Here is a 17772-nt window from a genome sequence, read left to right as displayed (position 1 = left end):
GAGCTCGAAGTGAAAAGAGTTCAGATGGAAATTAAACGAACGCAATTGGAACTTGAACATAGGCTTGAACTGACCAAATTAGAGGCCGCAAGAGAGGTTGTGGCCGCAAGAGATCAGGCAGAACTAGCCAAACTAGAGGCCTTCCTGGCAGAACAAGAAATGTCTGAACTGACCAATGAAAAGGATGGTATTAAGTGGTCTCCCAAAGTTGAAGAATTTCACCCAGAGGACAAACTCGTGGAACCTCTTGAAGTTCCAGTCGCTTCTTTGCCTTCAGTGATCTCTAGTAGCTTTACTCCTGCACCTGTGTCAGTTATGAACCCACCTCTCACGTCTACACCTGCAGTAGAAAACCCCGGAGCTACTACCTCCATGCATGCTACTGGAGGAATCTGTTTTAGTGATCCACTTGTGGTTCCAAAAATGCAGCTTAAACCAACTGTTCATGAGAGTAATGTGCCCAAACCTGTCAAAGGTGATTGCCAAGGGGAATGCCAACCATTGACCTTTGTGACCTCAGTCACACCGTCTACGGTCACGCCATCTACAGTCACACCGTCTACGGTCACGCCATTTGCAGTCATGCCTAACATGTCTAGTGCAGCTGTCAATGAAAGCCTTACAGCTATTATGTCCTCAATGGAAAGGATAAGTGCTTCTCATGATCTCCCTCATGTGCGAGTCCAGAAGTTTGATGGATCGCCTCAACAATATCCTGCCTTTCGCCAGAGGTTCAAGCAACTGGTGGAGACAAAACCGCTTGATGATGCTGTCAAAATGACCCGTCTATTACAATTTCTAGAGGGACCTGCGCTTCTTGCAGTTCAGCGGTACGAGCCATTGCCAGGTGGTTTGGCAAAGGCCCTTAGGACGTTGGAGGACCGATTTGGTCAGCCATTTCAAGTAGTGAGAGCGTCTGTGGAATCTCTCACTAGAGGACCTTTTATACAACCTAATGACAAGGACAGCTTGCAGCAATACGCAGACATGGTTCAAGTTACTTATGATATCCTAGAGTCAATGGGATACTTGAATGAAATGAATGCAGGCAACCTTGAGAAAGTCATCATGCGACTTCCTAAGTGGATGCAAGCCAAATTTGCTGAACGTTTTTAGCGCCTTGAGTGTGAAGGTCATGCGATGCCTACCTTCAAGCATGTAGTGGACTTCCTCAGGGAGCGAGCCTTTATTTTGAACCATCCTTTCTTCAGTGCTGGAAGTCGTGAGAACGTGGTTTCTAAATTCAAGTCTAGGGGCAAGCCGCCTGTGACCCCTAAACCCGCCTTTTTTGTTAACATGACAGCCGCAAAGGGTGAGCCTTGTCCAATGTGTTGCCAGTCCCACCACCTGTACCAGTGTGAGGCATTTAAATCCAAATCTCCGAGGGAAAGAAATGACTTTGTCAGGCAGCACAAAATATGTTTTAACTGCATCAGTTCATCTCTACACAACTCAAGAAAATGCACGTCAACAATCAGGTGTAAAGTGGAAGGCTGTGGACAGGCACATCACACGTTGTTACATTTTCATGAACCAAAGGAAGTAGTTGATTCGGGAACTGTGAGTCAAAATAATGAAGTCAACCAGGACTCGTTGGCTGACCAAGGTACATCATGCAATACTTCAGCACATTCAGTCAATCCAGTAGTCAATTCCTCCGAGGTGCTACTTCAAGTTATTCCAGTGAAGGTGATAAGCAATTCTGGCCGTCAAATCACAACGTATGGTCTAATTGACTCAGGGTCTGACATAACCATGGTTGACCCTTCTCTTGTGAAGTTGCTAAATATTGAAGGAACACTAAGTAAGCTTTCTCTCACGACAGTGAACAGTGCTGATGTTGAAGAAAGGGGTATGAAGGTTAACTTCAAAATTGCATCATTGGATAGCCAGAACGACCATGTGATTGCTGTCAACCCTGCATGGGCTGTAAAGGATCTTACTATTCCCCTGAAACATACAAGGTTGTCAAAATCTTTAGAGCAATGGCCACATTTACGGGAAGTGCGTTTCCCAGAGGTGGAAAGGAGGAAGATTTCCATCCTACTAGGTACTAACATTCAAGAAGTCTTCGTACCTCTTGATGTAAGAAAGGGAAACCGAAATGAACCGCTTGCCATCAAGTCTTGTCTTGGTTGGAGCATACTCGGTGGCTTCTCAAATCTACAGTCCCACAGCCAGGGACAGGTTAACCTCATCAGTAGTGAAGATGTTTCCCTGAACGACCAGCTCGAGGAATTCTGGAAGATTGAATCCTATGGCACTGCGAGGTCTGAAACCAAACCATTATCGGTAGAAGATCGAAGAGCCCTAAAACTTATTGACAACTCGATTAGCCTGCTGGATGGCCATTACCAGATGGGCCTTCTGTGGAGGGATAACAATCCTGTACTGCCTTACAACAGACCTCTAGCTGAAGCAAGATTACAGTACCTGAAAAGGCGCTTCCGTCGTGATCCAGAGCTGGAAGTTAAGTACAGAGATGTGATTCAAGACTGTGTGGACAAGGGATATGCTAGAAAGCTGAACAAACAGGAAGTTGCCGCAGTCAGTAACATCACTTGGTACATTCCCCATCATCCGGTAACAAATCCCAACAAGCCAGGTAAAGTGAGGGTAGTGTTTGATGCGGCCGCAAGATTCAATGGCACATCTTTAAATGAACAGCTTTTGCAAGGACCTTGTCTTACCAATGACCTCACTGGTGTCTTAATTCGTTTCCGTGAAGAAGAAGTCGCCTTTTCCGCAGACATCGAGGGCATGTTCTACCAGACCAATGTGACGCCAAGTGACACTGATGCGCTGAGATTCTTGTGGTGGCCTGGTAGTATTGAAGTCATCAGAACAGTTCGTAGAAACTTCTATGTTGATGATGTGTTAAAGTCCGTTCCAAGTACAGAACAGGCTGTTCATCTGACATCGGACCTAACCAAGTTGCTGAAGGAAGGAGGCTTCCGTCTCACGAAGTTTGCGAGCAATAGCCGGGAAGTATTGCAATCTATCTCACCAGAGTTGAGAGCAAATCCATCGCTAGACTTGGATCTAGATCAGTTACCATTAGAGCGAGCATTGGGTGTGTTCTGGGATGCCCAGTCTGACACCTTCAAGTTTAAAGCTTCACAATCAGGAAAACCGCCTACTAAGCGAGGGGTGCTCTCCATAGTTAGTTCGCTGTTTGATCCGCTAGGATTCCTTTCGCCCTTTGTGTTCTCCGCTAAGATTCTGCTGCAGGAACTCTGGAGAGATAAACTCCCTTGGGATCGACAAATTCCGGAACCGTACCTCTCACAATGGCAACGTTGGCTAGAGGAGCTACCACGTGTCATCACCATTGGCATCCCAAGGTGTTACAAGGTTCAGTCACTTCGCAACTCATCAACTGTTCAGCTTCACAACTTCGCCGACGCGTCCAGACGCGGTTACGCAGCAGTTTCATATTTGCGTTTCGCCGATGAGAAAGGAGTGATTCATTGTTCCTTTGTTATGGGAAAGACTCGCAATGCGCCAATTAGGGAGTGGACTATCCCTCGCCTTGAACTTCAAGCCGCAGTATTAGCAGCTCGTCAGAGCAAGATAATATTAAGGGAACTTGATCTACCAGTGGGTCAAACCTTCTTTTGGTCCGACTCAATGACATCTTTGCAGTATATCAAAAACGTGACAAGGCGTTTTCAAACCTTCGTCGCTAACCGTGTTGCCGAAATTCATGAAACAAGTTCCCCAGGACAGTGGCATCATATTCCCGGTGTCATAAACCCCGCTGATGATGGGTCACGAGGTGTTAGTGCTCAGTATTTTCACGCTGGATGTCGCTGGTGGTTGGGTCCCAAGTTCCTTTGGGAACCTGAGCAAACATGGCCCAATGTACCAGTAGAGGATCTCCAAGATGACGATGTGGAAGTACGGAAGTCATCGACTGTTATGCTTACCTCATATGCACCACAGTTTGACCTCTCGCTGCAACGCTATTCTTCGTGGTCCCGCCTACTGAGAGTTATGTCATGGGTCCTACGTTTTGTGAAGAGAGTTCGAAAGGAAACTCGTCAGTATCTCACGTCAAGTACACTCAAGTTGGAGGAATTGCAGCAAGCAGGTCGAGAAATCGTGCGGTTAGTTCAGCGCCAGCATTTCCTCGAGGAGTGCTTGTGTTTAAAGGAAGGCAGGCAAGTGAAACGTCACAGCAAGTTAGCCAATCTCAGTCCTATCTTAATTGATGATGTGATACGTGTTGGCGGTAGAATTCACCGGGCCCCAATTGCCTTTGAGGCCGCACACCCAATGATCCTTCCAAGGTCCCATCACGTTTCCGCGTTAATAGTCCGCTACTACCATCGTGTCCTGGGTCATGCAGGTCGTGAACATGTGCTATCCGTAATCCGTCAGCGCTTCTGGATCTTAAAGGGAAGAGTTCTCGTGCGTCAGATCCTAAGTAGTTGTTTGAGCTGCCGCAAACGTAACGCGCCTCCTCTCCAACAGGTTATGGCTGATCTTCCCAAAGAAAGGCTAATACCCTACCAGCCTCCGTTCACGTACACGGGTCTGGATTTTTTCGGACCGTTTTACGTTAAACGAAGCCGCAGTACAGTCAAAGTGTATGGCTGCATATTCGTATGCTTCAACAGCCGAGCAGTACACATTGAAGATGTCAGTTCGCTGGAAACAGACACGTTCATCCAAGCCTTGGTTCGATTCATCTCAGTTCGTGGTTGCCCAAAGGAGATATGGTCGGACAATGGCACAAATTTTACCGGTGCCGAGAAGGAACTTCGCCTGTCGGTTCAGGATTTGAACGAAGAACGCATTAAGAGTGAGTTACATTCTCGTGAAGTAGAATGGTACAGTTGCCCGCTGCCAAAGTGGCGTTTTCAACCTCCTGCTGCAAGCCATATGTCAGGAGTTTGGGAAAGGCTCATTAGGAGTGTCAGGAAAGCTACGAGGGCTGTTCTCGGTAGTCAGGGTGCGCTAGTTGGCTTGGAGACACTGCGTACAGTGTTTGCAGAAGTTACATCAATCTTGAACAGTCGTCCTATTTGTCCTTCCAGTGACGATCCCAATGATTTAGAGCTGCTCACCCCAAACCATCTTCTTCTACAACGCCGAAACCTCTTCGTGCCTCCCGGAGTCTTCGCTAAAGAAGATCTATACTCGCGCAAACAATGGAGACACGCCCAATTCATTGCTGATTGCTTCTGGTCTCGATGGATTCGAGAATATGTTCCAACATTGCAGCAGCGCCACAAGTGGCTACTGAGCAAACGGAACTTAGCAGTGAATGACCTGGTTCTTGTCGTGGACAACACCGTGCCGAGGTCCCGCTGGTTGTTAGGCCGTGTGACAAGGGTGTTTCCGGGTGAAGACCTGTGTGTGCGTACAGCAGAAGTGAAGACGAAGAGCTCGAGACTTGTTCGGCCTGTGACAAAGTTGTGCCTTCTCGAAGAAGCAACATGATTAACAGAGGGAAGATGTGAACGCTGTGAAATTGACATACCTGAACGCTGAACACTTAGGCTAAGTTTAAATTTCTTAGTTGTCGGGTTTGCTCAGCCCTACCCCCCGGGATGTTGAGGCTATTCCTCAACAAATCGTTAATGTTAAGTCCGTTCCGCGGTTCCGGTTTTTTCCATGGAAATGACGTACATGTAGACCATAATACTTCAGTAATTTTGCTCTTCAAAATCGCACGTGGAGGAAACGCTCGTGAAAGAACGCTTAGTTGTGAATTGTGTTTGCTTATGCCGTCTTTCATCATATGGTGAGTTGCTGGATAGTCTCCGTTTCTAGTTCCGATTCGCTAGCTAATGTTTGTCATATTTCTTAGGTTTTTACGGCTTGTCAAAGGTAGTAATACAGATGAAAGATCGACATCGCTGGTTGTCATAATGTCAAAGATTCACTACATTGTCATTAAACTCGTTGTGTTGTTGAAGGATGTTTGTGGTATCCTCGCCTAATTGCCGCTTCAAATGTCCGGCCCGGACATCGTGGTTGCCCTATTGTTCTGACACAAAGGACGATTGTTCTGGAACAATAAGGCAACCCCGATACATCACAATTATTTAAGATGGCTGCGCCCGGGAATTTGAAAGTCAAGATTATAACAAGCTTTTTTTTTTTTTTAACAATTGTAATTGTAAACATTATGTTCCGTGGTTTAAGGTTATAATTTTGTTGTTTTAGTGGAGGTTCCCTTTAAGTAGCTCCTTGTTGAAATAGCTTCTTGTTTGTAGCGGAGCTCCGCGCGCGCAGAGCACCATAGTTAACAAAATATGGTAAACCATCGATGCGAGAAATTTTGGTTTTATAGCCATGACGTCATCGACCGTCCGTACGTCCACCCCTCCATGTATGCCAATGTGACCAGCATCATGCTAGTTTACAGCATACATATCCATGTTTTGATCAATTGACACCTGTCAAAACGAGGTATCCGCTGACCACTATCATGTTGCCATATCGCGTGCTCAAGCTTAGAGCTCACGGAGGTCAGATGTTTTTTGAAGTTGATCACTGGCCAGGTACTGGTTTTCGATTGGATTGCAGGCTCAACCCAGGTTAGCTCACCTAAACATAAGCGAGGCTTCATTTTTCTCGCGCTTTCTGGGGCTCGACGCGGCTACACGGCCATACTAAGTCAACTATGCTTCTTACACAGTCAACGCTTTTCGTGTTCAGGTGGAAAAGGGTTTTGGAAAATGTTTTCTTTCTGCTTTTTTCTCTGGTTTCAATCCCGTTGACATATCATGATAGCTGTGGTCCACACTGGCGGCTAAGCAGTTATTTAAGGATGTTCGTGCTAATTGTTTGTGCGCAACGTTACTGCGCAGGTAACGCGACTGTAATATGTTACGCATTACTTCGAGCATTAGTGAAGTAAAACCTTTGCAGAAACCGTGGACGATAAGTCTTGCACAGCGTTGGATAAGAGAAGATCGTGATCAGTCAAAATTGATTAAAAATATTTAGGAAAGTCAAGTAGACTACTGCACGACTGATGTTCGCGTTGTTTTATCAGTCGTGCACTAGTCTACTTGACTTTGATAAATATTGTTCAAGCATTAGTTAAAATAACATGGCGACAAAAACGCCGGGGAAAAAATTCCAGGGCGGCAAAAGAATGGCACATTTATTTCCGAATCATCATGAAACGTTGAAGAGAAGTGAGCGGGAGGATGGAAACCATCTGGAAAAGGTAGCTGCTGATCGAGTAGTGGCTGAAAGTTTGGAAAACTCGAGGACGAACCGTTGCGTAAATTTAATGGGGCTGTTTCTTTTTTTAATGTTTTTATTACCCTACGAACTTAAATTCAAAGCGAATGTATGTTTTTGAAGTTCTTTTCCTTTACTTTCGTGAAAAAAGAGCAGTATTTTCGTCCTCGCCGGCTTGAATAGTGCGGACCTGCGTGGAAAAAACCGGCGATTAAATTTCACAAAAACCACACTCCAGAAGACGAGCATGACGGCAATGGAGAAATATTATACAAAACACTAACCAAATGAAGATGTCGACTGCTTAAAACTTCGTTGCTGTGCTCGAGAAAGCTTTGTTTTGGGGTAAAAACCTTTCATCCCTTCAATCTTCGATCCTCTCCTGGGTTCCAGTCCTTCCCCGACAGGTCACGCAAAAACGTGACAAACGAGGTTTTCCAAGAGCTTCGTAAAATCATATCGATTTTACTCCCTTGGATCATCGGTGACCCCTATTTTTTTAATCATGAATCACTTACTCTACTTACTATCTACAAAATATGATAAAATGAAAAAAATCTCACCGTAAGAAGTTGTCTTTTTTTAAAATTCTTTCCTCGTGCCATCGAATTCCTGTAGTGGTTGCAACGGATAGAGCTTACGAAAACGCTCGTCCAGGATGAACTCTACTGTTTACGACATCCCTAGGGCGGCATGGAATTATCTTAAAATCCCACCCCTAAAAACCTATGCACGGAAACCTTCACTCTAACGGTTTATTTTTAATTTATTCGATTGATGAGCAGATGAGGCTACCTTTCGTTATTATGACCGATATATCGAAATTAAGGCATTTTTCCACTTCCATTTTCTCCGAAACAAAGTCGGTGACCCCCAATTTTTTTTTTTTTTTCGAGTAAATACTTTATGACCTAACTCTAGGCGAGAAATGAAGAAAATCTCACCGTAGAAAGATTTTGGCGCGAACGTCCTTAAGTCAAGCATCGGATGGATATAAACTTAAAGCTGAGTGTTTATTTTTAATTTGCTTAGAGCTGCTTTTTTCTCTGTATTGCAATTTTTGGCATATCTTTAGAAGCCCTGATAAGGTTGCATGATGCCTGGAGGACCTAAGACTAGAAAAGAAGCGAAAGGAGAGCGAAAGAGAACGACAACGACAAAACAGAATATCAGTAATAGCTCATAAGTGGTGGAAGGAGTTACTCCACAAATTCTTTCCTTGGGAACTAAACCGTTTGTTATTTTTACGAATGCATTATTTAAAGTGGATGCGTGTTTTAAAAAGCGATTTAATCGGTTGTTCCTTTGTTCAGGAATGAAACTCAAACTTTTATTGTCAACTGGAATTAAATAACAATTATCTGTACTATTTTGGACACAAAGATAAAGTTGAATTGCTTCTTTGTTTTTCTTTAAAATGCGAGCGAACAAGTGCTTTTTTAATCCGTTCACCCAACTGGTTTTCGATGTGCCTCGACAGTGACAAAAACATTTTGCCCTTATATTATAAACACATAATCGCAATGAGTTCTCGTAAAATTAGGGTGTTTGAAATTTCACCAGCTTGTGTTTTCAGAAGTTTGTTTACAGCGATTATGATCAGTTTCACTTTGGAAACAATTGATTGACGTCCAAATAAATTCTAGTTTCGGAATATGAAAAAAATTTCGTTGATGGGTGCGTGTAACTGATAACCGGTGTAAAGCACCAAGAGGTTGGAGCGGATGTTGTTTGAAGTTCGTCTCGCCGATTCTTGTTCCAAGCCAAGCTGGCGTGTTTCATTTACATGAAATAACAAAAATTCCTCTCACATTAATGAAACCAACTATGGCTATCTATTAATCATTTGCATGAAAGAACACTTGAAATGCAAAATAGCTAAAATTCTCGGGTATCAAATGTTAACCAACATATGCAAATCAGTTAAGTTCGAGTCATTTGGAACACCATCAATCCACAAAGACACACTTAAAAAGACAGAAAAATCAGCCAAAAATTTTATTGAAACAAAACATATTTGCTGTAGAAAGAAGAAAGTAACTTCTTCCACCAAGTATGAGCTATTACTGGTATTCTGTTTTGTTTGCGTGCGTGCAAACAAGGCGTGACACTCCGTCTCAAAATTAAACCACACGCAACTAGATAAATTTCCCACCAGTGTTCAAGATCAAACCCCTTGCTGAAGAACCCTTTCCTTGAAAAATGAAACAAAAAATGGACAGCAGGCTTTCTTTCAAATCATTCTTGTTGAGTTGAGTACCAATAAATATAAATCCAGACAACAGAGATCGGAGATGTATTCAAGGTGTTCGATTCCTTCAATGAGCCTGTTAAACCAATATTCAATATGACAAAGTTATCACGCAATTTGCCATTTGGTTTCAGTGTTGTGCACAACACCACAGTTTGTAAAATATTTAGAAATACAGCATATTGCTCGACGGTCGATCGAAAGATGCAGTCGTTGTTGAAGTCCATTAATCGTCCCTTTGAAGATTCCAGATATTTATTTTTCACCGCCTGTCTTGTTTATCCAATCGAAATGCCGAGTCAGTTTTTGACTGGATTGCCATATGGCAACCCAGTAATTAATTGTGTAAAAATTATAGAACTGAGTTGACAAAGATCGCTGGCGTTGGGGCTAGGATTGTTCTTCCTTTCTGGTCAGATTTCTGTATATGATTGCGTGAATTCGACGAAAGCACTGACAACTTTCCATTTGAAAAAATTTGGGATAAAGTATCACTTAAAATCATTTTAAGGTTTTAAAAAAATTATTTTTTGCGAGCCGCCAGGCGAAACTGACCTTGGCAGCCACTTTCTTAAGCATGACTTTCTTGTGGTACAGCATCGCGCATACCGGCGAAATTTTCGATTTCTTGGATGAGTGAGTGTGTGGGTGGGCACGCGTGACGATTGCCTGTCGGAAAGTTTTCGGATCACTATCTTATTATTTCTGTGCTATGCTACACGTTTTGCTTTTCATTTGCGGTTGCGTTCGTTTACTTCCAGTGAAGTATTCTTTAAGTCTTTTAAGATATCCTGGCAGTGTTGAGTTGTAATCGCCATACGCGTACTTTGGAGCGATGAACGCGGTTTTTAGGTCATACAAGAAAACTATTGTTCCATTTGAATGAATGGATAAAGGTAAAACGGAACTCACATCAACGATGGTACACACTATGCTCTCTCAAAAATTTCAGCAGGAATTTTATCCAGCCCGGTTGCCTTAATGCGTAGAGTCACGGTTACAAGCCAGCTTACCCCTTAGATTAGCGACTACTCCATCATGGAATATTCTCCACAATACTGAAAGTAGTCTGAGGCGGTTCGACTGAATTGCGACAACGGAACATACGTTTGATTTCAAGACGAATATCTTTTTTGATCAATGCGTACACGACAAAATTAACGCTGGAGTTTAAATGAACGAGCAAGTACGCTACTTTCACGAGAACCGGTTCAATAGAGCAAAGCCTGTAGGTAAAGCAGAGGGATAAAGAGACACTTAGGCTGTTACAAAGAACAAATAACAAGATAACGGAGCCAAGAAGGCTTGTAGACAAATTTTGTCTCCTATGCCGGCTTCGAAATTTCAGCTCCTTTGGTTTGTAGTTGTGATTTATGTTAACTGCTTGGGTGGTTATTTGCTTGGATACTTTTCGTGAAATAAAAACAATACGAAGATAAATAAAAATTAGTAAAAGGCAAGAAACAATGCCGAATAAAACATCCACGGCCACTCGATAATATTTTTCGATCTTCTGTTGAAAGTGATCGTTTTAAAACCAAAGGAGGCGAACAAATGTTGCAGCGAATGTGGAACTCCAGGCTATGGCCACCATTGCAATTACTCGCTCGCTTGTCACCAACGACGCATACCTCAGAGAGTGCACAATACCAATGTATCTGTCGATTGCCACGGCCCAAAGGTTCGTTGTTGAAGAAAACAGCAGAAAGTTATAAAATACAATCTGCAAGTACCAGTCACATCGGAAATAAAACTTACAGGCAAATTCACTTGGTATGACAAACAAACCGATGCAAAAGTCTGCAATCGCCAAGGATAGAACGAACCAGTTACTGGTTACTCGCAGATGTCGTCTGCAAGTTATAAAATTAATGATGAGACCGTTTCCAGTGATTGTAAGCACAGCAATGATACCACGGATGATCCAATACCAAGTATCCAATGGTTCCGTTAAAATACCACTACTGGAACTTAGAGTATGGTTGCTCGTACTGTTCGCCATACTTTTCCATACGAAGGCCTTTGCTGTACCGGGTTGCTTTATGCAATATTCGTTGCTCAAGGAAGAAGACACCTGACAGCTGTGTTAAGTGCTCGTCAAACCTAAATTTGCTTCAGACAAGTGGTGGATCAACGTTTTTCCTTTCAAGCCCTTGTAAATATCACTTCAATGCGCTGAAGCGTTCATGATGTTGTCAACCTTTGCCTTCGATGAAGGACCTCATTTTAACGAGGATTTAATTAAACCGGATGCCTGTATGCAGTATATCGGAAGGAACTGATAACTTTCCTTCGTTTCTGCAATTTTCCTTTTACTTTCGAATGAATGCTTTTCTGTATTGTAAATACAAACAAGATGAACTTTTGCCTAGAAAATCAAAAACAATTAAAAACAGCCAATTGAACTGGGAACTATTTGTTTCGATTACATGAGGAATCGTAAATCTCTGCCTGGATTGGTCAAAAAGAAATTTTTGTTTAAACATATGGTGCACAGCTGATTACATCATCTAAGGTTCGCATTTTTAAAATTAAGGTTTTTCAGTTTGAAAAATCACAGGAAAAAACAGACAGCAGTCCACAAAACAAATAAACCTTTACCTTGACAAAGAGTATAAGGGCTTTGGACCATACTGTTTTATTCGTTTTTAAGGCTCGTTCTTTCTAACTACTTTGAATTGCTTATAAAATTGTGAACAATCAAAGAGAAACTCAAATTGAAAAACCGTGTATTAAAACCCGAGAAAAAGGAACAGCTAATGTTATTTCTGTGTTTTGCTCAATCTCAATTGACAAAAGGAACAATTGAAGATGGCAGAGATAACGGCTTCGTTAAAAGAGAATCAAAGCTCTCAGCGGGCAGGCGCCGATCATGGCGGCCACGAATCTTTTGGCTCTCGTATTCTTCAGCCAATTGATTTTCTTATTTACCTTAACTTCACGTCCTTGTGTTGGAAATGATGATGGGACTCGCTTGTCAGTAATGGCTGCGAGTTTTGGTGTGCCAATACCACTTACACGTCGTTTGCTTTCAGTCGGTTTCGCAAGATCAAGATTCCCGACAACCAAATCTAGTAAGCATGGGTTAACGTCGCTACTAATCCCTGGCCACGACCCACCAGTGGACATTGCAATATTTATTGATGTTCCGAAAAAGCCTGGCCCTTATGCTTCGACCTGTTCGAGACTAAGCTGTAGCATTTATCGAGCGATTTATCAAGAAAATTACATATTCGCCAGATCCAAGTTCCACTACAATACTCTCGGGACCAGCTTAAAAGGTTTCGAAGACACACGATCATTGATACGACGCTTATAGCTGTCCTAAAGGATAACGATACTCTCAGATATCGTGGAAAGAGATCTGGAAAGCGAGTGAAAGAAGGCCGAGACTCAAGATCTCAAAGACGGTGGGAAAATTTGAACGGGATCATTTGCATTCTGATATCAACAACGCACTGGCGTTTTCGTCTCGGCCCAGCGTTCAACCTAAAGCGTCTATTCCGTCCCTTCTGATCTCTAACACACGTTCTTTGACTTGTAAAGTCGATGAACTCGAGTGTGTCGCTCGCCAAAACAACGCGGATGTCATCTGTGTAACGGAATCTTGGCTTACTAATGACATTCTAGTCTCGGCCATTGCTATGAGTGATTTCATAGTCTTTTGGAAAGATCGATCAGTGTCTCGTTGTAGTGGTCTTGCTGTGCAAGTGAATAGTACCATTCACTGTAAGACGGTTTCTCAGTTTGCAAATCCTGGAAATGTTTCTGAATGCCTATGGTTACAGCTCAGACCCCGCCGGCTCCCCAGGTCAGTTTCGTCAGTGCTACTGGCTGTCATATACCATGCGGATGACTAGTCAAATTAAGGCGTTAATATCTAAGAGGCAGAGATGTTTGGCCAAGCACGGAAAAGACTCTCCTCTGTTTAAGTTGTTACATAGCAAGGTCCAAAGATCGGTCAACTACGCCAAGTGGGTTTTTTACGAAGGAAAAGTTAAGCACCTGAGAGAGTCTAATGCTAGTAAGTGGTGGAAAGACGTTAAGTACCTTGCTGGTTCAGCTGGAAGTAATAGGTCATGGTTTTACCAATTGTTAGATGGTTCAACCACTGAGTATCTGTGCGGAAAGATCAACAAGTTTTTCGCTGAGCTCACATCAGGTTTTGTGCCACTCAACGGCGCCTGTTAATGTCATGGATATTGAGGTTGATCATAGAAACATTCCAAGAGAGCTCTTTGTAACTCCTGGGGAAGCTGGAATTGCACTTCGTGGGGTAAAGATCAGGAAATCACCCGGTCCCGACGGTATACCGAACATTGTACTTAAGTGGTTTGAGTTCGAGCTTGCTCCTGTTGTCGCCCATCTGTACAATTCGTCCCTTATGGAGGGTTATTTACCGGAGTTATTCAAGTGCGGGGATGTCAGACCTTTACCTAAGCAGATGCCCCCAATGTCAATCGAAAATGATATAAGACCTGTGTCATTAACTTGTCAGTTAGCTAAAGTTATGGAGGGTTTCACCCTTTCTAGAATTTCTTGACCTATAATAATCTTGATCCTAAGCAGTTTGCTGTAGCTGGAAAATCGACATCTCACGCATTAGCATTTATTTTGCACATAATTCTTGAGTCCCTTGATAAGGGTGGTTGCTTAGCAAGGTTGTTCTTTGCAGATTTCCGGAAAGGCTTCGACCTTATGGACCACCAGATCTTACTACGTAAACTAGCCCAGTTTGATCTCTATAATTGTTTGTTACGGTGGGTAGCTTGTTTCCTCCACGGTAGGTCTCAGTTTGTTACTATCTCGTCTGCTACCTCGTCTCCTATGGTTTTGAATGGAGGAATTCCCCAAGGGACGAAGATTGGACCGTTACCTTTTGCAGTACTGGTTAATGACCTGGTATCGTCATGGCCACCTAGAGCTAAGTTTGTTGATGACCTGACAGTTGTAGAAATAGTTCCTAGGAACTCACCATCAGTTCTTAATTTTATTGTTCAAGACATATGCCGGTACGCTGTCACTAACAATATGACCCTTAATCCGTGTGAATGTAAGGAAATGAGTGTTGACTTTCTGCAGTATAATAGCTGTGTGCTGCGTCCCATTGTTGTCGGGAATGCAATCGTGTAGCGCGTCGTGTCCTTCAAGTATATCTCGCGCAACTTGACATGGGACACTCACGTCGACTACATCCTGAAGAAAGCCAACGAAAGGTTATATATACTAAGGGCTCTTAGGCGATCAGGTGTTAGTGTGCCAGACATGGTAAACATATATTGCGCAGTCATTCGTTCTCTTGTAGAATACGCGTCACCTGTATTTTCAAATCTACCCGCAATTCTATGCTGCGCTCTAGAAAGAATGCAAAAGCGTGCATTGTCAATTATTTTGCCTGGAGTATCGTACCAGGAAGCGCTGTGTCAGTCCGGCCTTGCGCCGTTGGAAGCTCGTAGGGCTCAGTCGTGCGTCAAATTCATGAAAAGCGTTAAATCTGGTAACCCACTGCTTTCCATATGTGAGGGGTTGTTGGTTACTAATGAATCAAAATACAATCTAAGGCACCAGCTTCAAAACAAGGTTCTTGTTAATACTAATAGGTGTAAAGATTTTGTAACGTTTCGTTATGCATATAGTATTGTTAATTAGGGTGTTGCGCTGTACCTGTAATCCAGCCTTTGCATGGGCTGCAATTGGTATTAATAAACAAGCTATAACTATTAAAAGATATGAATGGAGAATTCCTTATCGAAAGCTGCTTTTTGAGCCCAAAGTACACTCATTCTTGAAAATCGTATAAATACATGTAGGTGTTATTGGCTTGTCAATGAAAATTTGATGCATCTCAATAATAAAAATTTATAATGCATGCATAATTATGCACTCAGCAAAGTGTGACGTCGTCATTCCTGGGGAGTAGCAATTATCAAGTATCCCCTATGGGGAATTTGTTGCATTCCGAGAAAGCGCGGTAAATATTCATTCGCTTTTCAAGCTCGACTGATCTGTTTGTCAAACTTTTTCACCCTCCTCTTCCCCATTGCCAGGTTCCACTATTTCTTTCCTTCTTTCTTATTTCCTCAGTTTACTTCTGTGGTGCGCTTTCAGATCCCCACCTTCGCTGGGCGTGCGATCAATTCTTTAAGTTTGTGATGTAATATTTTCATTGTTATTAAACCAGATTTCTCCAAGTGGCCTGTTTTTTTTTTCTCCGCCCCGCAAACCGAGATCAACAATTTGGCGACTCACTCAACTTCATTTATATTGAGAGGCATGTATATACTTTATGCTTATTATTCCGAATTGTTCGGAGAGAGATGTTTCCAGTTATTCAGGAGCAAACTGACTCGTCTGAAATCCGCGGAAGAAAAGAAAATGAGAGAATCGATGAAACATTTTTAGTCGTTCTGAAACGCGCTCCGGATACTTTTTGCACTAAGAGAGCGTTTGCTTTAAGCACTGTTTTTTGAAGTCGTGAGGAGTCATGTCATAAGTAAAGTACGCTGACCGGTTGGTTCAGTTGATAGAGCATCGGGCTTTAGTGTGGGAGTTCGCTGGTCCAACGTCCGTCCGGACCAACACTCAAGGTCCTAAGAGTAACTGTAATTAATATTTTATCTTCAAACAAGAATCCATAACCCAAGAGAAAGATTTGCCCAAATTGGCCTAGTCCCTATCAGCGTCAGAAAAGTGTTTATTTCTAAAAGAAAGTTTTGCGGGAGAATAAACAATAGACCAAATCGGCTAAATCGATGTTGTACCCAATTCAAACCCTTCAGTTTTCTTGCAGATTTTTCCATATAATTTAAATGTGAATGCTACATTAAAATAAGAATAAAATACAGTGTTTTCACTCACGTGACCAGTAACCCTGTTTTTCGGGTCATGTCGTACCTCATTGAACGAGCTTCAGGATTGGCCAAAAGAACAATAGAAGGAACAAAGATAACAATGGATTTACCACAAAAAACAATAGGAAGTAGGACACTATACAGCCAATTAAATGTGGTGTTTAATAAGAGGTACGACCCTACCCTGTTTTTCTACCAAAACAAAAGAAAACATTTGCATGATAATAGAACTCAATTCCCAGAGGATTAGTTGAGCACACCAAAATTGGCCGTCATTCAATTGTTTAGGTATACCAACATGGTCGCCGTGACGTCACGTAAAAACACTACATACAAGGTCTTTAAGCCGTAGGCCCTGTCTCACAATCTCCTTTCACATTTATGCGTGGGTTGGGTAGGTGGGTAATCACCCCAGAGAGAGAATTGTAAACGCCAAAAGACTTTATGTGATATGTGTGGCAGAGAAATCCATTACCATTTACATTTTAATTTACTCAGTTTGAGTTTTAAGTTACGCAGGGATCAGTTACAGCTTTACTAATGTTTTCAACCATCACCAATTCTTTTTTTTTTTTTTCATTTCGTGCAGGCTCGGATGTTCCCAAGGCCCAGTCCTACCAACAAATACGTACAGCACCAACTGAATTTTTTAGCTTTCAAAACTTGCCCAAATTGTATCGGTAAGCCCTGGAATTCGCCCACAGAAAGGCAAGAGAGACAACTTCACTCGTGAACCGCAACGTTTGCGACAGAGCATTTTAGGCGTTCCAGTCTGCATAAAACAATCTCTCACCTCTGTCTTGAGAAGACCAGACACGCACGGTTCTTAAGTTACGTTTTTGCCTGTAGAATCAAGTACTGAAATTTCAATTCCTTGTAAAAACCAGCTTTTTTTTTTTTTTTTTTTGGTAGGCTAGGTATCGGAGAGCCTGAACATTCATGCATGCGCTGACGGATGTCTGAACAAGAGCGAAAAATGCAGTACCTCCAGACGTGGCGCTGGAGCATCGTACCAAAACGAGTCATCCCGGGATTTCGGCCCGTGCGATCGGAAATTGGACGCAGTTGGCCCTTCGCAGCTTTCTGCTACCGACCTCGCCTCCCGGTATATCATTGAGGTAGAGATATCTCGGCCCCTAAACAAATCCCATGCCTACCTACAGTTCCAGACCGCCCTTGTCATTACAATTTAGCGTAAGGTTTCGATCGCTTATATTCAAGAGAAAAGTTATTTTATCTGTCATATGGTAAGCACTGGAGTCGCAGATTACAAAGTGTACGCACGCGCCCTGCTAAAGGTAACATACACACATGCTTAAAGTTTATTTCGTATCGAATTTCGGAATAACTACAAGAACTAATATCTTCCAGGGATTACATTTAGAGCTAAAAACGCATAGCATATACAGGTACATAACTAAATACACAATATTTAAAGATATATTAATTAAAAAGAAAAGCCGC

General features: G+C 42.6%; 2 protein-coding genes across 2 annotated transcripts; one reads left to right on the top strand and one right to left on the bottom strand.

The window, feature by feature from the left end:
• Window positions 1-1140: 1140 nt before the first annotated feature.
• LOC138040458 (uncharacterized) lies at window positions 1141-5448 on the top strand. Its single transcript, XM_068886184.1, has one exon. It carries the CDS (start codon window positions 1141-1143, stop codon window positions 5446-5448), a length of 4308 nt encoding a protein of 1435 aa, XP_068742285.1.
• Window positions 5449-9385: 3937 nt separating this feature from the next.
• LOC138040457 (histamine H2 receptor-like) lies at window positions 9386-11459 on the bottom strand. Its single transcript, XM_068886183.1, has 2 exons — window positions 11019-11459; window positions 9386-10970 (listed from the first exon to the last, which is right to left on the bottom strand). The coding sequence occupies exons 1-2, from the start codon at window positions 11457-11459 to the stop codon at window positions 10494-10496; spliced, it is 918 nt and encodes a 305-aa protein (XP_068742284.1). The 3' UTR covers window positions 9386-10493.
• Between the last annotated feature and the right edge of the window lie 6313 nt (window positions 11460-17772).

This window comes from Montipora capricornis, chromosome 3 (assembly GCF_036669925.1).
Source record: "Montipora capricornis isolate CH-2021 chromosome 3, ASM3666992v2, whole genome shotgun sequence".
Taxonomy (NCBI): domain Eukaryota; kingdom Metazoa; phylum Cnidaria; class Anthozoa; order Scleractinia; family Acroporidae; genus Montipora; species Montipora capricornis.
Note: the sequence above shows the minus strand (reverse complement) of the source record. Positions and strands in the feature narration are given on the sequence as shown.